The 21,605-nt window shown below is 40.3% G+C and overlaps 1 protein-coding gene across 4 annotated transcripts in view; it reads left to right on the forward strand.

Annotated features, from left to right (window-relative positions):
* The first annotated feature begins 10,242 nt into the window (after positions 1-10,242).
* Positions 10,243-21,605, forward strand: part of LOC127639121 (LIM domain only protein 3) — a 58,560-nt gene continuing 47,197 nt past the window's right edge. The window contains exons 1-2 of one of the 4 annotated variants that reach the window (XM_052120983.1): positions 10,243-10,687; positions 17,567-17,780. In XM_052120983.1, the coding sequence (XP_051976943.1) occupies positions 17,575-17,780 (206 nt within the window). In that variant the 5' untranslated portion in view covers positions 10,243-10,687; positions 17,567-17,574. Of the gene's footprint in view, positions 10,688-13,553; positions 13,840-14,352; positions 14,787-16,641; positions 16,713-17,566; positions 17,781-21,605 lie in introns of those variants that run through there. The other 3 variants (XM_052120984.1, XM_052120981.1, XM_052120982.1) reach the window with 3 other exon arrangements.

Consider the following 21,605-nt stretch of genomic DNA (forward strand, 5'->3'; position numbering starts at 1 on the left):
ACACTTGGGGTCGAATTTAAGTATTTGGCTAACGTGCTAAAACTAGCGCCAACACATCAAGGGCATTTGGAGCTGCATTGCCCTAAACAAAAACAAAAATTATAATCTTTCTGAATAGTTAAAAAAACACAAACACAAAAATCACACGTAGAGTACATTTAAGACTATCATACACTTCAAAGGTTCATACATAGAGTATAGTGCAACTACAACATCTAAGTTCATCTATGGCAAATGAACAACTTCATTTCTGTTCATCTGCCATAGAATCTTTACATTTCCTGTCAAAGATACCACAATGCCTGATGAGACTAGAGTTCACATATATCCTGGCTGGTGGATGCTCTGCTTTTCATTGCAACTGATTTTATAAGGGATAATTTTGCACCTCCTTCTGTGTTTATATTGGGTTACAGTGAAGATGGCTTCAGAGCCATTTGAAATACAATGGGGTGTGATGTGAGAGGAGGGAGATTCACCATCCCTCCCGAGAACGGGATCTGATCTGATCATCACTAGAGGATTTAGTAAGTATTCCACTGGGTCCCCTGACATGCAAAGAGAGCAGCCAATTAAAACATGAAGGAGGGGACACTTACACTCCTACATTAAAACAAAAAAAAAAAACATGGAGAGAAATAAGGGGTAGCGAGAGAGAGGGAGACGAAAAGGCAGGAGTGACATGTAAAGATTCTCAGTTTGAGTGTACATCAACCCCGTTTTCGTCGCTGTGTACCATTTGAATCAGGGAAAAAAAGCCCCAATCCTGGGTGACTTTGAACCACCAAAGGAAACTTGAACTACATGGCTAATTTGCAGCTTTATGCCAGAACACATTCCCGTCAAGCTCACAGGGGTTGTGACATGAGAAACCAAAAAAAACAGGAACAAATGTGTCACGTCTGTCGGATGTTTACCATGCCCTTTTTTATTTTTCTGATGAGTTTCCTAGCTTTCTTTAGCTGATTCTTCCTGGGTTTTCTGCTCTTCCTATCAATAATTAAGGCCCATCTATCAGAGACCATTATGTAATAAGTGCAGTGGTGAATTCTTAGGGCCAGCAAAGCCTTCTCTGCTGGCCTAACATGCCAAATAAATAAATATTTTTCATATGTATATGTATTTTTATTCACTTTCCACTCTTAATCACACACAAAATACAGAACAAATACAGAAAAATGAAAAGTTTATCCAGAAATTATTCCTTGATTATTACAAGCGAAGTGTGACAACTGTTTCACAAATCGCATTCCTGAAGCATTGCGTGAGTCTGAGCTCCACCCTTCACCCGTCAGGCCTTCAGAATTTCCACAGAATCCCTCAACAGTGTAAATGAATGAGCAACTAAAGTCAGATTGTCAGATTCACAAGCCAATCAGATTGATGTCACATTTTTACATTATGTTTTTATTTACATGCAGTTTTACAAATTATTCTTTAAAAAAGTAATGGAATTGATAGATAGGGTGAAGGAACACACTTTAAACTCACTATTGAATATTTGTTTTTATCGCTGACGATAAAGCATTAGATAATAAAGAACCGCTGAAAAACAAAGTGCACATGACTACAGCAACAAAACCCCATTGTTTTATATCTTTAGAGAACAAATAAACATTATTCAAACCCATGGATGGTTACAGCTTAGAACACAGTAAAATGTATAGAAAGAACATACCACCATATATTTGCAAAAATAGTTATAAAATACACACAGTCACACTTCTGCAGGTGTAAATAGCACTGTTAGACCAAATGTTGCTATATCAATAAATATAATCAATCTTACAAGCAACAGCCATGTGCATTAAATTATTCTTTCCTATCTTGATATTTTAGAGACTCACCATAATTCTAAAATCCTCTTTGAATCAACAATAACAATAAACTGAATAGGAGTAATTCCATGTCTCTGTAACATTTTAATAAAACAAAGTTTTGAACAAGTTCTACACATCAGATTTAAAAGTGATTCTATATACCCATGATAAGCAAGTGATCCGCCATTGACAATCAGGAAAAAAACAATTATTAAAATACATTTTTAATCTGCAATTGAATATCGCCTTGTCCGACATGTTTTTTCCTCCAGCTCATAATCTGGAGTCCTGTCGCAAGGATTGTTGGTTAGCAGACTGCCGTGAGCCCAGAGCAGTGTGGGCTTCGACGTAGACCGCATCGAGGGTGCAAATGGGGTGCTCGTGAGAACACTCGCAAGCGCTAAAATCATAAACGGGACACACTACGGACTCGTAGACTTCACAAGCACGTGCCACTGAAGGCCACAAGACCGCAAGTCCACATGAAGTGCGCCATTTGGGACAGGGCTATGTGAGGCCTTCTAGCTGGCCTTAAGTGACTCAATCACAAGTGATGTGTGTAATTTGAAAGCGAAGAGCAACAGTTCTCGCTGACGAGTCAACTGTCATTACTTATAGCAACATCAGGAGTTTTCTAAGTGTAAATTATGCTGCTTGAGCATTCAGTGTCAGATCAAGTTTTGAAAAGTAGTGCTGCGTTCCATTGAACTCGTAAAGTCGGAATTTACAGCTTCTTACTAGGAAAAGTGCAATGGAATGCATTTGAATTACAACCTATAGGCTAGTGCAGAAATTCTCAACTCCGATTTCACCGAGATGCAGGGGCATGATGTCACACAAACATGTTGACACTCAGAGAGATTACAAAGTAAGGGATAAACATTCACTTTATGAAGTAATATCGATAAATGAGTTTGTTTCCACATTACATGATATTAAGGCTTGTTTAACAAATGCCTGCAGAAACGTGAATAAAAGTTTCTAATCTCTGTAATATTCATATACCTGAAGCTAGCGATGCAGCATTGTTTAAGCGAATGGGAGTGTTGCCATTACGAATATTGTGGAATGGAATGCATTTATGGTTGGAGATATCAAGTAGGAATATCCCACATCCAACTTGAATGGAACTCAGCATAACCGTGTACCCTTACGAAACAAAATGTATTACAAACAATATTTAAATCACAAATATTATTAGATAGATTTTTCCAGGTATTATAGACCTCCTTGGTAGATTCATATGAAAAATTATGATTTTTTAATGTGAAAAAATGATGTTCATTTCACAAAACAGACATGATGTATGATGCCCAAAGGCAAATGGTGTCTTATTCATTGTGAAACTGTGTTTTCTTAATGGCATGAATCACACTGAAGGCCTAGACTTTTAATGCACGGCCCGCCACTGAATTAGCGAGTGCCATTGGTGAGGCGAAACCACTCATTTGGAGAAAGCATTACAACCCTGTTGTGGCAGGCTGGAGGGTGGGGCCGGGTCGTGATCCTACACACCCGGTCCCGTATTAGGCTAATTATGCCTCCGTGAGGTTTAAAGGCTGACTGCAGAGGGCTGTGCGGGAGAGAGAGATCGTTAGCGGACATGTCCGTCATGTGTTTGTGTCTTCTTTTAAGTTTCTCATTAAACTATTATTTATATTGAAAAGCCGGTTCTCGCCTCCTCCTTTCCATTGAATACCTTTACACTGGTGCCGAAACCCGGGAAGGAGGAGGGATACGCCGTAGTAGAGTTCTCGCCACTACCGTTCACCCCAACGGAGGTCCGACCGCGAGGGGAGAAGGGGCTCCTAGCCGACCGCCTGGAGCGGTCAATGCCGCTGCCTACCGGCCGCTGAAATGCGGCGGAGTTTAAGACCGCTGACCGCGAGTGGGGAGGGGCTCACTGGCGGCCACCTGGAGCGAGAGAACCGCTGCCAGGGGCAGGGGAGACCCCTTCTGTTCCCCGAGAACGAGGCGGGCTGTTCCGTCCGCCAGGGGCTGGAGGACTGCCTCAGATCCGCCCGGAGAGGCGTGGCTATCGTCCGATAGAGGGTGGAGGAGTGGCCGAGGAACAAGCTACGGCGTATCGGAGAACTGGCGAGTAAGAGTTTTTTTTTTTTTCATCTCTCTCCTCTCTCTCTCACTGTCACTCTGCGTTGGCCTTTACCCTCTTTTAAATTTTACAGTGTTTTGGGGGGGGTACTACACTGTTACAGGAAGTACCCCCCATTTAAATTATTTCTGTTTCCCTCCCCTTGTCCCCTCCCTCGTCCAGGTAGATGGGGATGACCTGCCGGCAGACAGCGCAGAAGGCGCACCCTCCCCCAGGGAAAGAGAGGGGGGGATATACGTCAGGCCGGGGGTCCCCAGCCTGAGAGAACGAGGGAGGAATGTGGCAGGGTGGAGGGCGGGGCCGGGTCGTGATCCTACACGCCCGGTCCCGTATTAGGATAATTATGCATCCGTGAGGTTTAAAGGCTGACTGCAGAGGGCCGTGCAGGAGAGAGAGATTGTTAGCGGACATGTCCGTCATGTGTTTGTGTCTTCTTTTAAGTTTCTCATTAAACTATTATTTATATTGAAAAAACGGTTCTCGCCTCCTCCTTTCCATTGAATACCTTTACACCTGTGTTTCCTAAAGCCGCTGAAACCATTTAGGCTAAGGGCTTCTCAGAAGTATTCTGAAACTTATGAGAATCTTAAGAGAAGGTTAGGCGGGGGGAGTAAATGGCTGAATATTTGGTGCCATTTTATGATTTTACAGGTTTGTGCAGCACCCACTGAGTGGATTGTAAAGAGTGACAGTCATTCTAGCCTCTGTGAAATGTGGCGATTAGCCATCTTGATTAGCTGTCGTCTCCTGCTCAGGCCTTCTCTGCATGATGGAAAGTTGTTCTCTGAGGATCGATCACAGCGAAGAGGAAGCAATCGTCTTTGAATTCAAACTTAATACTGAAACGATGTAAAGATAGTCAAGGCTCAGAGAGATTTGTTGTCAGGGTCCAAAATATTAGTCAAACAATGACATCTAAAAGCCACTTCAGCTGATTTTCTTTTCAGTCTTACTTATGCAGCCTTACCTTGAGAGCAAGGAAATAAGTGTATTGCTTTGACTATGTCTCTTGAGTTTATGTTTGATGTCTATGAGTTTTGGAATCTGCCAAATTCATAGGCCTCATTGAAGGTTAATGCCTCTCATTCAAATTACAGAGGCGCAAGAGCTTAGAATGCATTCTATTGACGTGCAGAAAATTAATGTCATGCTAAGTATGTTTTGAAAAGCTTACCAAAGCGCAAATGCTTCCATCCCCATGGCCAACAAGAGTTTGCACACTTACATACTCTATTCCATCTCATTGTTGTAATGAGGCCTTTGTAAGCTCTGTCTGTGTATGCTTTTATTTCATCCCGTGGACCTCACCTTGTGTGTTTTTGAGTCAATTAGAGTTGGGGAAGAGAATGAGCTAGAGGCTAATGGTACTAAACAGAGAGGTGATGTCCTTCAATTTTTTAAATAAAGGGAGAGACTGTACAAAGTCAAAGTAGATGGAGGATGGGGCGTTATGTTCTGATCAAGCTCCCCCCCTCCGCTTGAATCACAGGCTTAATTATTTTAAGAAATGGCACAGCCGCTGATCTCAGATCAATGTAAAAGGGCAACTTTTACAGTAGCAACGCAATGACTGACGCAAATTACAATGACTGACACGTGTAGGTGGGAAAATTGTGGCATGAATGCAAGAGAACATCAGTGACATCAATCATCACTTCATCTTGCCAATTAGTGCTCCCAGATATACACACAGATGAAAATCAGAGGCTCATCTAACTAGCAGACAGACTCTGAGATCAACCCCCCAGCCTCCAAAACAGCATCAGCTGCACCAAAACTTTACAACAAGATGTCTTGTTTTGTTCCTGGGCCTGTGGTGTCATTCACTGAGACCAAGTTACTTACCTATTTTATCTCATTTTATTTGCAGTCAAGACACTAAAAGTAGACACTATTAGGCCGGTTTTGATTGGTCAAAGAGTCAGAAATTGCACCATGGCTTTAATTTCAGTTTTGTGCTTTGTTAAGCTTTGGTGATGAACACGCTGTCTCCACGTATGCGTTTAGATTTGACTGGCAGTAACTGATGCCTTACAGATGCAAAGAAAGTTGATTTTAAGTGCATATGCCCTTAATATTGAATTACTAAGTTGCAGATCGCTTTGGAGTGTGTTTTCTGTCTTGTACTTGTACATCTTCACATAGGGCTCTGATCCGTGAGCTTTATGCATGACAGATGGCTTGTTATGATATGAATATTTAAGAGATTGCAATTTTATATTTAGGGCTGTGGCATAAAAATGAATGCCCTGACAAAGTGGAAAAATAGTTCTTTTAGTTGTAGTTCACTAAATTTTATTGATTGGGCTGGGTAGGAGTTGGACAAATGTATTGTTTCTGTTAATTTCACACTGGTGGTTGTGCTTAATGTTAATTATTTACCGGCATGTTTTCAAAGATAAATCTTGAACTGAATAAATACATCTTACCCTTAAAAAACTACACAGCATATAAGCGCCAATAATTGCACTGCTTCGGAGAAGCAAAAAGTCTTGTGTTGAACTCAATTAAACTAGAACTAGCTTCACGATTACTAGAATATCTTTTCCTAATGTGTAGGTATAGCAATAGCAAGTCTTGTCAAAGGGTGTTTTGTGAAGTACATCAACTAGAGGTTTCACCACAAACAAGCCTCCATTTTACTGTCAACTGATGCTCGGCACTGCAATCAGGGATTGTCGGCAAGAGATTAAAAGATATTTTCCTCTTCAGGCGGAGTAAATTGGTTTTGGATTAAGGCTGATTGATTGCCGCAGAGGTATACAGCAGTCTGTTTGAAATGCTTAGTTCCAAACACACAAGTCATTTCAGCCGAGCTACTCAAGGAAATCATGCTGGATAGAATCAATAGATATTATGTAGCAGGTACCAGTATTGCTCAAGGTTATCATTAAATGCTTGTGGACATATTATTCTTCATAAGGTTCATCTTTTTGTGGTTTTGAAAGTGTGTGTGATTTTGTTAGGTCTAACACTCACAAGGCACTGACTGGTTTATTGACTGTAAAGGCTCCATTGTGATGGAAGATTTAATTGGAAAGTACAAACCTGACCTCCAAAACTCCAACATGACCTAGAAAATCAAGTGTCAAATAACAATGAAACATTTATCATGATAGATATTTAATCACAAAATGTTTAATTGTGGGATGTATGTTACTTGGATTCAGGCAAAATAACAGAAGCACATTTTGAGAAGGGCAGATATCTGTCCTAGCACACTTTGCTTGTGCATGATACACATTTGCATATTCCATCAAATCTACAGCAAAATCAAGAGCATAAGGGTAGCTATTGTAAATGTATAGATATCTATCATTACCCTTTAAAAGGGGGCCAATTTGTTATTAGTAGTTGTTTTTAAAGTGCTGGCAGTCATATTATCATAGTTTTCTAATTCAAAAAAGTCATTTTGTGACACAATATTTGAACTTAATACATGTTCCAGGTCTTATAGTGTATAATTCATGTGCACATCACTCATTATTCTGAAAGGAAAAAGTTTATCTTTGCAATCAAAATGTAATAACTTGCTCCGCTTCTGAAATGACTTTACTTTTTAGCTGACGTCACCAATCCCTCTTATTTTTCAACCCCTCCTCTTGAACCGCATGGCTACATTCTGGTATGTAACACCTATTTTTTTGCAATCCACTCAATTCCCGATGGACAAAATCAAGCCCACCTTGCATTATTTTCTATTTGAATATCCTGTATCACTCAGAAACATGTCAAAAGCTACAGTATACAGGTTTCATGTTGACTTTCAACTAGTCAAATTTACGAGACATTTTTCTTGGTTATCTATTATGTATTGGCTATGAAAATAGAAAGGTCACAAATCACAAAGGTGAACATGACCAATAACACCTTGAAGTCACCATTTCCCAAACATTATCCTGGGTGTGAAAAAGGTTAAAGTTGAAGAAAGCATACTTATCTAATTTCAGTACTACCCAATTTACAATCTGTATTAGGCTGTGCAAGAATGCGTTCCTTTCTGCAATATTGTCACGTTGCACTTAGATATTCTAGCTTTCATATTGGCCTTAACATATTAATTGCCGGTTGAATTAAGTAATCTCAATCGATTCCCTCAGCGACAATAGAATAGGGCCAGTATCTTCTGGTCCGGGAATTTTTTTAATTTCAGAGGTGTACACTCTGGCCCATTACTGAAGGAAATTCTTTAGACTTTGCTAAGGAGAATCTCAATTATTTGCTTTAGTTGTCTAGCAGCTAAAAACTCAAATTGGTCTACAGGGCATGTGGAAGGAGAATGAAATTTGTCATTAAAAGCAAGGCATTTCTTGACCCTAGATGAGGGTCACCTTCATGAAGCAATTATTGGGTGTCTCTTTAAGGAGAGGCTCTTGTGGTCATTAGTGAAAAGTCACATGTGTCCCTCGGTGTCCATTGGGAGAAGAGAACTGTGGGAGAGTATGTTGGATTAGAATGAGTGTGAATCTCTACCAGAGTCTGTGTGGATTGTAGAAGCCTAGTGTGTGCAGTTGTGGTAAACTAAGTTTTAAAAAGTGTTAGGTAAAGATAAGACGAGCTAGGATGAGAACATAAAGATGGCCCATAGGCCTGCTTTAAAATCTCAATGGGGTAACAGCTAAGCAGAGACAGTAAAAGAAGGATATAAAACACCACATGTCAAGGCACCTTGAAACTAACACATGCTGTAAGACGACTGCAGAGACTACATTTTAAACACCCTGAAGCAGCAGTCATACTACACATTGCACTCCATTTACTCCCATTCAAACGCATCTGAACGAGCGAGACCAGAAGCGCAAGCTCATGCAAAGAAATTCTTCAATCCGCTGCATTCCAAAGTTCAAGTTTGGCAAACTCTAACCTGCAAATTTGTATGACGAGAAGACGTGTGACCAATAGAAGATAAAAAAACGTCACATATTGACCTATTAGCTTAAAACAAAGTGTGGCAGGGTGGAGGGCGGGGCTGGGTTGTGACACACCCGGTCCCTTATCAGACCAATAAAGCCTCCGAGAGGGATAAAGGATGACTGCGAAGGATTGTGCGGGAGAGAGAGATAGTTTACGGACATGACCGGCATGTGTGTGTGTGTGTTTGTTTAAGTTAATCAATAAAATATAATTTATACTGTCAAGCAGGTTCTCACCTCCTCCTTCCCATCGAATTACGTTACACAAAGGTTCAAAATTGCATGCATTTATTGGTGCAGGAAAGTGAGTAGTTTGTGTATTTTATGAATATAATATTATTATTTTATTTATAAAAACTAGAAGCCCTTTAGCATGCCATCATATCCTATCGTCATATTGGGGTGTCTAAATGAATTTCCCATGATTAAGTCATCAACCACTACAGAAACACATGCAGAATGAAAGACACAAACAGTGCAAACAAAGTGTTTGTAAAATGCATGTAATTGAACTAAAATGTACATATTGCAGTTTTTGCTGTCTCACAAAGCTTAGGTCACGATCTGTTGCCTACACGTTTACATTTTTAAACACTCATGCACATATCACAAACTGTGGACGATATAGAAAATTTGCCCTGTGATAATTGGCACAGAGTGCACCCAACCCAGCTTCCTGCTCTCCCCTCTGTGACGAAACAGTCTCGTCTTTTAAGTATGGAAGAGTGACATTCTCATTTCCCTAAAGTGCTCTGCATTTTAGCATGGCGGATAATTAAGCGAGAGTAGGGATTGGCTCTGATTGGCATTATAAACACTGTGCCATCACTACTCACCGTTCACACCACCTGCTTTTTTCCATCTGCGCTCAAGCTCTAAGTTACCATCAGAGGAATTATTAGAGATAAAAAGGAATAGTGGAAAAAAAGAAATCTTCCCCTGACAGATATTATCATTACAACCTTTTATCAAAAAGTGCAAACGTGTTTTTTTATCAATCCCCCCACCACCACCCTCCATATGTGTCTCACGCTCCATCCTTCACTCTTTCCCTCTGTATTTCTGCAGGGAGAGAAAAGGAGAGCAAGTGAGAGAGAGGGTGTGAAAAAAGAGAGGGAAAAGAGACAGAAAAAAAGAGACTGAGCTCTGTCAATTGGAGTGAGTGCACTACTAAGTCTGGCTTCACTACAAAGGTTAGCAGATCTGACTGTCAATACTGTCAGAGGAATGGAGTCTTAGGGAGGGGAGGGAGCAAAGGAGGTGGAGACACGAAGGTTAGGTGTTGGGGGAGGCAGGAGGGTTTGCTTTGAGAGAAAGAGATACTTTGATATTTCGGAATGTTAGAAGGGTGAATGTGGAGAACTGGAGGTTGGGGATCTAATTACCGGGCCATAATTGGGGGCTAGGGAATAGGTTGCCGTCCTCTCAACTCGCTGCAGATCAATTATGTTAAGAGAACATCTGTAAGTAGAACTTAATGAGGTCCATTAGAGCAACATGCGCTGCCTTCCCAAACGGTGCTTGTCAGCTTCTTGGATGAGCTGGAGTGTGCTGCTAACTAGGGACCTGGTGAAGGTGCTTAAATAGGCAAGGAGACGTGCAGGCCGGCTCAGGTCTGTTTTGCTTTGCTGCCAGGGAGGGAACGAGACTGAGAGCGAAGAAACAGCCATTGTGGGGAGAAGGAGGGGAGTCTTTCACTGTAGAGCGGGAGTGAGACTGAGAGCAAGCGGGAAAGGAGTTGCACTGAGGTGGGCTGTGCAAATTACCCAGTCGCCTGGAACTTGGAAAGGGAACGGGCTAAATTTGAGCTACCTACTCATCTTACGCAGCACTTTTCCTTGGTACAGTATCTTTAAATCAGATTTTGCTATACTATTCTGATCAGCAGCCTCATTAAGAAGCCTGGAAACTGCTTGTGCAATATTTCAATTTAACCCAAAACTGGAGGAAATGGTGAACATCTTTTGTTCAAGATTTAATTTTAAGATAAAGGATCTCTGGATAATTTGTCAACAACTTATATTTGTCTTTCCTAAATCAGGAAACAAATTGAACAGTTAGAGTGGTTTACCTTCATTATAACGTGTTTGGCTGTGGTGGGTGAGCGAGAGTATTAGATTTTCTGTACAGTAGCAGCAGAGGTTTAAAACTGGGATTAAGTTGAAGCTTCCGTGAAATGAATGGTTGCTGGAGATGCTCAAAGGAGGCTTAAACCAGGGTAAGAGTACCAGGAAATATCTTTTCACTCTAATCCTCCCCAAAAAGATTTTCTCTGTAAAGCCTAGTAATTAAACTCCGCTTTCATTTCTACCACAAACACATGAACCTGCATTTCTCATGCTTAAATTCATCCGTCAGATGGAGTCGAATGGTCGTCTGTCGGATATAACTCTCTCTTCGCTGACGTTACACTGCATCTGTCTGATAAAGAGAGAAAACGAGAGAGAAATGTCAAATAATATGCAGATCTTCATTTTAAAGATGTCCATTCGCAGCGACATTCCCGCCATGCTGGCTGCTGGACTATTATGCACATTGAGCATCACATAATTTGACGGACGGCTGAGTTCACGTCGCGCAGCACAGTTTGATGATGGCACTCTCTCATCACCCCCAATAATTCAGATATCTTCGGAGAATAATTGACGTGATAATGGGCGAGCTGAAGTGGTGGCGGGAGAGCAGAGAGGAAGAAGGGGTTGCAGCGTCCCCCTCTACACGCTCCCTCTCTTTTTCTTTTACTCAGCTTAAAGCGTCTCCCCCGCAAATTGCATGATTACCAAGATAGCCTGCATTGAAATAATTCAATCCATGACAAAACCTAATTACTGGCAGGTAATACCCTGTCAGCTTTAATGCATCTCATCACTCATAATGGAAGCGAGGAGCATTTTATGACCCATCTCAATACCGCTGTATTTTAAGCGGAGAGTGATTGACGTGGGGCCGCAATCTTACCACTACCCAACTGTTACAACGAGTTCTCTCCATATTCGCCTTTACTTCCAAACTCAAGATACAGTAAATGACTACTTTTGGGCTATGATGACCATGAATGAAAATAAACTCAATAGTGAGTGTATACACCTTTACTTTTTCTGTGTTTGTTTGTGGGGAGTGGTGGCACTGAAGGCCTGTGATTCCTCCTCGGCAACAAGGGCATCAAGCAGTGCTAATAGATCTTTTTCACAGACTGTGATGACTAATTTCTGCCTTAGCCTATTTAGCAGTGTAAATCTAGCAAACTTTTTTATATGATAATTGTTTTAAATATTGAGAGAGACTTTATAACATTATGCTTTGTGTTATATTACCCGGGAATCAGTTTTAAAAAAGGAATGACTACAGCTGCGATGCGGTTTCGATGACAGTTGCTGAGAGAGTGACAGTAAATTTGGTATCCTCTCCCATCTGACTGTCTTAATCCAACGCTTTCTATTTTTTTTTTTCCTGGAAAGTCATTCAAATGCAAAAGTGGATTTTTTCTTTTGCTCTTGGAGAAAATGGGTTAGTGAAAAAAATATTTGCTGTGATCTCCCATTCACAGCTGTCCAAGTTTAACAATGCAATCGTTTACTTCCGCATTCCAAAACTCAGAGTGTGAAAAAGGTCTATTAGAGAGAATAGGTGTAACCAATGGGCGAGGAGTAGCTTCAGAAGCACAGAGGATCAAATATGTGCACAAAAATAGCAATATCTGAAAGAAAAATAAAATGTAGGCCTACTGTTTCTTTCAAACTCTTTGTCCAGAATTCAATAGCCATTGAAGTTGCAGGTGCAGAGTCACATACCTGATGCATGAAAGCATTATGATCAATAAGGAAAAATAGTTATAGTGTCCTGGGGTAATATGACTTGACTTAACATGGCTAATAAATCAATAATTCAGACAAGGTGAATGTTGCAGTGACACATATCAAACTAATATCACACAAAGTGCTACATTAATGCAAAGGTGGTCTTTTAGATCTGCTTTTTAACATTGTTAATATAAAGGGTATTTTAAACTATTTCATAGTTGATTACACTTGACTTAAAGACAGGACTGCACAGGCCTCATGTTTTCTTACATTGCATTATCCCCTGTCCTGTTACGTTGTTTTGTTTTTTCTTCTGTGAATGATTAGTGATGTAGTCTAAAATATAGTCCTCTTTGATCACCGTATAATAGCACACCCGATTTTAGTTGGTATAGTGGGTGAAATCAGGTGTGTTGGTTCAATAAGGGAACAAAATTGTCAACTTTTGTGAATTTCAAAACTGATTTACACCTGACCTACTCAGAGGTGCTACACCTAAGCAATGTTATGTATGCATAATATTTCCAAAGTTCCTAAATTAATATGTTCTCAGTAGCTATGCCAACATTCCTGGATTACAGACACCTGTATGACAATACATGAAATGTGTTTCATAAATCTATTTTATTCTACCCAGCTGCTGAAACAAAGAGAAAGAGAGAGAGAGAGAGAGAGAGAGCGAGAGAGAGCGAGAGAGAGAGAAAGAGAGAGTGTGTGTTAAAAAATGTGTAGTATAAAGCTCATTGTTTGCGCGCGCGTCTCAGTGAGGCGAGCATTAAGTTTGACTTGGTGGCGCGCGCGCTCGCATGCTTGCGCTCCGTTACTCCGGCTGTCGGTAATAACTGAATGACCTTTTTCCTCCTCGTGTAATGTCTCACTGGTGAGGAATTGGTTTTGAAGATAATAAAGCTAGGCTTCACTATTCCTCGTTCCTCACTCACAGATAGGCAAGTTGTTCCGAGCCCTCTCAGAATACCCACTATATGACGGATCGCGCGAGAACACCTGTAGCTTTTGCTGCGAACAACTACGCGTAGATGATCCATGTGGACCTCATTATTTTCAACCTGAAGATCACTCTTATCCGCGGTGCAATGTCAGATTCGTGAACTTTTGCTCCGTGGAATATTGAGTTGGAGTCTGCACGACGGTGCTCTATCCTAGTTAACCTTCTGCATAACTTGCTCAAGAAGGTGAGTGGGTTGCGCTATAATTGTGTTTTCTGAGAAGATCACGAGCTTGTTTTTTGTATATTTCTATTGTCTCTGCTCTGGGTTGAGTCGTTATTACTGCTATAGTGCAAAACTACCTGGTTAATCAATCAATGCTGTATTTGATGTTTAATGCAAAATTTAGAGTTTAATTTAAGATTCACGCTTGGTGATTTTGTATATACATCGTGATATCACGTAAATGGCAACTGGTGTTGCAAATGTGCAAGACAAATTCATCCTACAAGGCTTAATTAAGAGTTCATCAATTTACTGCACTTCTTGACATCTTGAAAAAGCTCGTCAAAGGATTTGGATATAGCTACAAAGAGGATTGCGTTTGTGTTTTGATTCTAAAAATACGGAATGCTTCAAAACAGATGAAAATTCCTGGCTCCAGCAATCTATAACTTCATTTGTTATAAATAGTCAGTTTTGAATGTTGTCCTTTGCATATATCTAACTTCGATCATTTTGCTGTTCGGACACTGAAATGCCTCGAATATGCGAATAGCGCGAGGCACGGGATTATAAGATTACGGCGCGCGCGAAGGGGTAAATCATATGCCTTTGTCATCCGCTGTCATTTGTTCGCTGCCACTTGCCTTGCCACGGCTGCTGGTCGATCTAATTTCATAGTCGAGCACTGTTGTGACAAACGCAGTCTTCACAGCGTGTGGCGCAGAGCGATAGCGCGCCGCGGCTCGCTCTTTCTTTCATTCTCCCGTGTTTTGTTGATTGGTGTTTTCCTCGTGTTCACTCTTTTCTGGCGAAGCGAGCTGGATTGTTACTTGTAACAAAAGCGAACCACCCTCGCGCGCATACAGCTGCTCACTTCACGCGCATCTTTGGCTCGCGCCTCGTCTCTTGCATGGTGATTCTGGGAGCCGAAGCGGGTCAACCAATGCAGAAAAGGGAGAAAAGTTTCGGTAAGAGCAACGTTTTGTGTCCTGCTTTGCACAATATCAGCTTGAGGGTAGCGTGTTTAAATGTGTCCCTGAATAGTTGGAATGTTTCAATGGGTATCAGCTGCAGTTTAGCGCAAGGCATGCGAATTTTGTCCAACCCAGTACAGCTGCTTTAAACTAGTGTGTATTTTTCTCATTTCCCCGCGCGTTTTAATTACACGCTTGTGATTTTCGCGTGGGAAATTGTAAATAACGTTATTTTGGTGAGCCGTTGCGTATCATCATTTCCAACACGCTAATGGTCTTTTCAGTTAACGGTTTCATTTCGTCGTTATGCAAGCTGCCTCGAAAATTAGCTACTCTGTTGCAAATCTTATTGGCCTTTTCCGTGCGCTACGCTGCCATGGCAACAGTAATTAAACTGATAAGAGGGTGAAATGTCAGCAGCTCCGGCTCGCGCAGCTGTGATGTGCTTGAAAGGGGGAATCAAATTGGTACTATGCGCCCGGTGTATGCTCGCGACGCCACAAATGTCCCCATCAGTATCTAACCAACGGGAAGAGCATACAGAGCATCCTATCGCTATGTGAACGACACATAATACAATTTTGAGTGAGCGAGCAAAGACAAAAAAAAGACACCCATGTCCCAGGTCCCATTTACGGATAGCGTTTAATTTATCCTGTTTAAAATGAATCTTTTGTTCGTCGCTCGCCTTAGGACAAATCGAAGAGGCTACATTCTTGCCACTCAGGTCCGAGCTTTCGAATAGAAGGGATAGTTAGTTTGTGCCATTGCACAAGCGATTCATTTAGGGTTAAACCTGATTGCGGACAGAGGGGGGCCGAAACTCTTACTTCTTTGGCTTGGTAATGAGAGGCGGTGACTTTGTTGTGTTAACCAGGCGAGCTGGGACGGTGCGGATGAGTGAGACAGAACAAGGACGCATAGGGGAGGCAATCAGCCGTGCACTCCTCTCACACTCCCATCCAGCCAATTAAAAGCTCAACTGCTTAAACGTAATGGGACAAACTAGGGCTTGCTCATTACCTCACTACCTGTCTGATGTGCCTCCTTGCTGTTTTCCCCCTCATCAAACCTCTCCCTTTGTATAAACTACAAATAAAGCGTAATAAAAAGGACAGAGAGGTCGAAGGAATCCATGGAGGGCTCAGAAAGAATATTTATTATATCAGTATTATCTGTTTCGCTCTTTTTCATTGAATGTTCCTACATCTTAATGAGCACGGTCTTACAGCAGAAAGAAGTTGTTCCACAATCTAAACCAATGGTACTGCATCAGATATTTGCTCTAGGCTATAATTATGACCCAAGAGGGATAGGCTACCTGCTGTTCCTTTTCCTGCATTGTAATGCTCAGTTGAATTGAAACAATTTCACACCTGTCCTCAGTCTTGCTAATTGGTGCACTGTATTGTTTATTTTCTGTGATGGCCAACTGCCATGCTTTGGGAAAATATTTTTGAAAGTAATTATCGTCAAGGCTGCACTTAAAAAAAATAGCAAGAAAGACACACTTTTTTTAATAGTTTTTTGTATAGGTAGAGCAAAGTCATAACGTTCTCCAAATGTGTTGACATTCATTGGAATTCTACCAAAATCTCACATTGCATACATCATGATGTCAATTCAGAAACTTTCACTATATGTCATGCAGTTCAAACAAGACTTGTAATCTCATATTCCTCTATGAATGTATTTCAGCGAGATTGCCTGGACAACGCATCGCGGCTACGAGCACATTATAACTATCCCGAGGGAGGTCCTCAATTCAGACAGAGACACTCAATTTACCACAACAGAGAAAACTCGCGGTGACCCTCTCACTCAAAGTTCGCAATTTCTCACTGCTTGCACTCGTGCCCCTCCAAGAGCAGCATATACATTAGGTGGAATCTATGGCTCTGACAGCTTCTGCTGCACAAGGTGAGAAATGGGGACTGTCATAGTGGCAGGACAACTGGGCAGAATCAGTCGTACTTGTAATGTAGGACAAAAACTTTTCAGGCTGGGACAAAAGAGGGGGCTGGAGTGCTGGCATAGGGGAGAGGGGTAGCGCTGACTCTCCTCTGTATGGAAGGAGAATACTAATTACAGGCCTTCAGCATGAGCCCACATTGTTCCCTTTCCACCCAACAAAGCCCTTTCATGCCCTGGATAGGGCTACACAATGCCTGCAATGGGGCAAGCTTTCCCTAGCTCCTCCCTTTAAAAGGGGGAAGAGAGGGCGTTACAGAAGAGTGAGTCAGAAAGAAGACGAGGATGTTAGCTACTTTGGCTTCTTCTTAGGGATAGTGGTAATTCTGTCATCATTTACTCACCCTGGATGTTGATCCAAACCTTCTGTGAAACAAAAAAGGAGGCAGAATGTTAGGGTCTGGCAGTCACTTTTATTTTATGAAATAAAATAAATATCTCCTTTTGTATTCCATGGAAAAAAGAAAGTCATATGTGTATTAAAGAACATGAGGGGTTGAGAGTAAATTATGACAGAATTAGAATTTTTGGGTGAACCATTCCTCTACATGAGTTTCAAATCTACCGACAGCCTTGTCAACATCAATAAATATTGTGTTAAATATGTGGTGTTTTTTTACATTATATATGCAATCATTGAAAAAACCCTATCTATTGATGGCTACTTGTAGTTGTGGATAAGGTAGTCTCTGTGTCCTTGTGGATCTCTTCAATTAAATGCAGTACAACACATATTATAAGTCATACATATCTTCTGTAAACCTAGTTCTCATGATGTTGCATCTTGTCGCTTTCCTTTACAGGTATACAAATGCTCTCCGTCCAGCCGGACACCAAGCCAAAGGGCTGTGCCGGCTGCAACCGGAAAATCAAGGACCGCTACCTGCTGAAGGCCTTGGACAAGTACTGGCACGAAGACTGCCTCAAGTGTGCCTGCTGCGACTGTAGACTTGGCGAGGTGGGCTCCACGCTCTACACCAAAGCCAATCTCATCCTTTGTCGGAGAGACTACCTACGGTAAGGAGAAATCACCTTTTGCTCATTGTATTGTGACACACGGCCTCTATGCAAAAGCACAGACATGTAATTGCTTTCATGTTGTTGCATATTAGCTCTTATATGCAATAAGAGGGATAGTTCACCCAAAAATCTTGTTCCAAACATGTATGAAGCAGAATGTCAGGGACTAACAACCTCAGTCACCATTCACTTCCACTGTATGGGAAAGAGCAGTGTTTAACATTCTTCAAAATGTTTTTGTAAATGATGATATAATTATCATTTTTGGGTGAATTAGCCCTTTTAAGGCATTTAACAATTAAAACCACGTTAGAATGAACAAATTAAGTCTGAACCACAAAATAGTTAAATCTGTACCATATTCACTAGAGACCTCTAATGCCCTTGCTTCAAATACCATGTCCAAACACAGCAAGTGCCACATAAAGCCATATTGCCTTTAACACTGGCTTTTATGGCTGCCCTTAACGCCCAGTGTTCTCCCATGCTGTTAGATATCCTTTGCTCTCTGTAATAGAAAAGGAGCTCAAAGGGGACCTTTATGAGCCTATAAACTGCTGCCATTTCTGTGAGGTTTCAATGAATTCACTTGTTGAATCCAATCAGCACACTGAGCCTTGATAGAGGGGCATTGTTTAGCAAGGACCACCCTGGTTCTTGTTCAATCAGCTTACCTTTGTCAACTGATGGAAGGGTTTCCTTAGAAACCCAAACTCCCAATTCCAACCAGTATTCAGTTTCGGCAATAGCACCACCAACCATATAGACAATTTTCAATTATGCTTAGACAACACAATAGGCCTGTTTAATATCTTATGGTAGGCCTTGTCACAAGTGCAACAGCTTGGATCCAGAAGTAATAATCCCATTCATTTTCTCCATAGACTAATTGAATTTTTTATGATAACTTGTACTCTTTAAAGACACACATCATGAGCTTTGAAGTTGTTAATCAATGGTGTATGCTTCTGTGGAAGCCATCAGTCTGATGTTTTATCTGTTTAAAAAAACATTTGTTTAATATCTAATTTATGGGAAAGAACTACATTACCCATGGTCAAGAAGGGAAACAATTCACCAATCAAAGAATCGTTGTGAACAAAACGCACAAAAACAGTTGGGTCGGTCTGCCTTCACTCTCAAACTACATATATATTTGCATATATCTGGATATTTTGCAATAATATTACAATATTTTCTTTATAAACTTATGATCATCAATTTAAATTAATCTTACTACGTCATTCGCAATGCTTCGTGGGATTGTACTTCATTCATTAAAGACGTTAAGCACATCGTCTTGTGCCTTTGTCTTTTCGTCCAACTTTTATAACATTTTTGTTTCAAATTTAAGTTTTTATTAGAATTATTTTGTTGGCTGAAACCACTGGGGGGGTTGCTGCACTCTATCAATTCAACTTGCACATCACGCCATTTAGCAAAGAGTAATAGTTTTGATGTATATTTCACATTTTATGTGTACAGTTGCCTAAAGAATTAACTTGGTCTGTTTTTATATTCAAATCTATATGTGGATTCATGAAGACCTCTAAAGTCCAAACAGAGCAAGAACACGGCCTCCCAAGTTTCAGTTTTGGCAATGCCACTATGATACATTGGACAAATTTTGACTCTACTTAATCTCTTATGTTTGGCCTGGTTGGTCACCCAAAAAACTCTATCTAAAAATTTCACTTGCTTTCTTCTTATGAGTAAAAATTAAAGAATGCATGAACGGTACTCTCTTGCATGACTGAGGTCTAGAAAGCAGCGCATGCCACATTTTTTTCCTTACCAGTGTCTCAGTTGTAGTTACACATACATATGTTAGGAAACCCATGTACACGTGTGCATGTCTGTGCGTACATTGTATATAAAATGATATAAATGCTCAACGGGATGCTCCAGGGTGTCACGTCTTTGTGAGTATGCTAGAAGCTACAGTAGGCAGGAGGCACTTTGAAATGGCACAGTTCATTTAATTATGGCATGGCCGATGAGCGAGTCTCCATTAGGTGCAGTACACAAGCAGACTTCAGGGAAAACGCGACTGTAAAGCATTGCCACAGGGCCAGAGGCAGACTGAGATTACCATCTCACAGTAAGCCTCATTGACTGTGCCTTGCTAAACTGCATCTTCATTCACGACGACACTCACAAGTTTGTGCCTGAAACAACAGCGGCAATAAAACAGATGACACTTGATGTGTCATTAAAAGATGGCACTTTGAATAGTTTATATCTGTCTTCAGTAGAACGGTGAAGTGCTTTGGCAACGGTTTGTCTCAGTTGCGACAGAAAATTATTTTAAATAGTTTCTACCCCTAGACCTGGGCTAAATTTATGAGTGATAGTTTTCTTGTTCATACTATTTTTCAATATTTTTTTATATTTAGAATAGTTTGTTGAACACACCTCACTGCTTATGATTAGGATTTGGAATTGAGAACTAGTTAATATTTATATTTTAATTTTTTAAACAATACTGATTAAAAAAAAGAAAGATTTTCAAAATTTGTTTCCTGTAATTGCTCTAGAATATTCATTCTGCTGCCAATCTAGACAGAACTCTGTACAAATGGTGCATTCATGTCGTGTCAAAATTATCATAATTATAAGATTCTGAATTGTAAAAAACACTCACATCTTCGTACTCCATAAACTCCATGAAAACTCATACATTTCAATTAAAATATATATATAACTACTGTTTGATATGCCATTCTTTTAAAGTCACTGTTACCTGGAGTGATGAAGTAATTCAATATAGTGTTTCAATATTATGCTGTCATCAACAACAAAGCCACAAAGTGTTTTATTTTGGCTTTATGATCAGTGCCAAAGAAACTGAAAATGTCTCATTCTGAGGACATGTACTGCTCAGAGTAGAATCTCTGAGTTTCATCTCGTAATTACAGCAATTTTGACAGAAAGTGAACGCAGCATAAAGGTCACATGCACACTAATCAGTTTTTGCCTTAAAACTCCATTTTCAGTTTCCTAATATCGTTTTCCACTGTTTATGGAGAGTGTTTTTGCTGATCCAGTGTGGACGAGAGGCACAAACGTAGCAAAATCAATGTGTTTTCAAACAAAAACATATTAATGTGGTCATTGCCTAAAATACTCGGAAACTCTGGAATTATTAAATGAATATTCTGGGTTCAGTGAAGCACTAACAATGGAAGTGAATGAAGCCAATCCTCAACTTTAAAATACTCACTGTTTCAAAAGTAAAGCAACAAGACGATATGCATGTTAACATGATTTTAGTGTTATAAACTAAGGAAGTCTCTGTGTCCTTGTGGATCTCTTCAATTAAATGCAGTACAACACATATTATAAGTCATACATATCTTCTGTAAACCTAGTTCTCATGATGTTGCATCTTGTCGCTTTCCTTTACAGGTATACAAATGCTCTCCGTCCACAACTTCTTACTAACATTTTCTGTGTAAAAATATATCGAATTTTACACTGTAAACCCTTAAAAGACTGTACAAACTATGATTTAAACAACTTTAGAGTTTAATTAATTTAATAAGCTTCAAATTTCTGCCTATTAAATGTCAGAAAATTGGCCCTATTTACTTTCATTATAAGTGCCTCACTGTAACCTAAATTTTTGCTTTTATAAAGAAAAGGAGGGGTGAGTCAAAGTTTTTTGTGGTAATCAACATTAAGCATAGTTTGATCTTAACTTGTCTCAAACCTGGAATATTCCTTAAGAGAAACCAGAATTGAAATTCAATTCCTTACAATTCCTATCCCTACTCATAAGTGAAGCAACAGACCAACCTTGCCTGATTCTTTCATCTTCAA

The sequence above is a fragment of the Xyrauchen texanus genome, chromosome 47 (assembly GCF_025860055.1).
Source record: "Xyrauchen texanus isolate HMW12.3.18 chromosome 47, RBS_HiC_50CHRs, whole genome shotgun sequence".
Lineage (NCBI taxonomy): Eukaryota > Metazoa > Chordata > Actinopteri > Cypriniformes > Catostomidae > Xyrauchen > Xyrauchen texanus.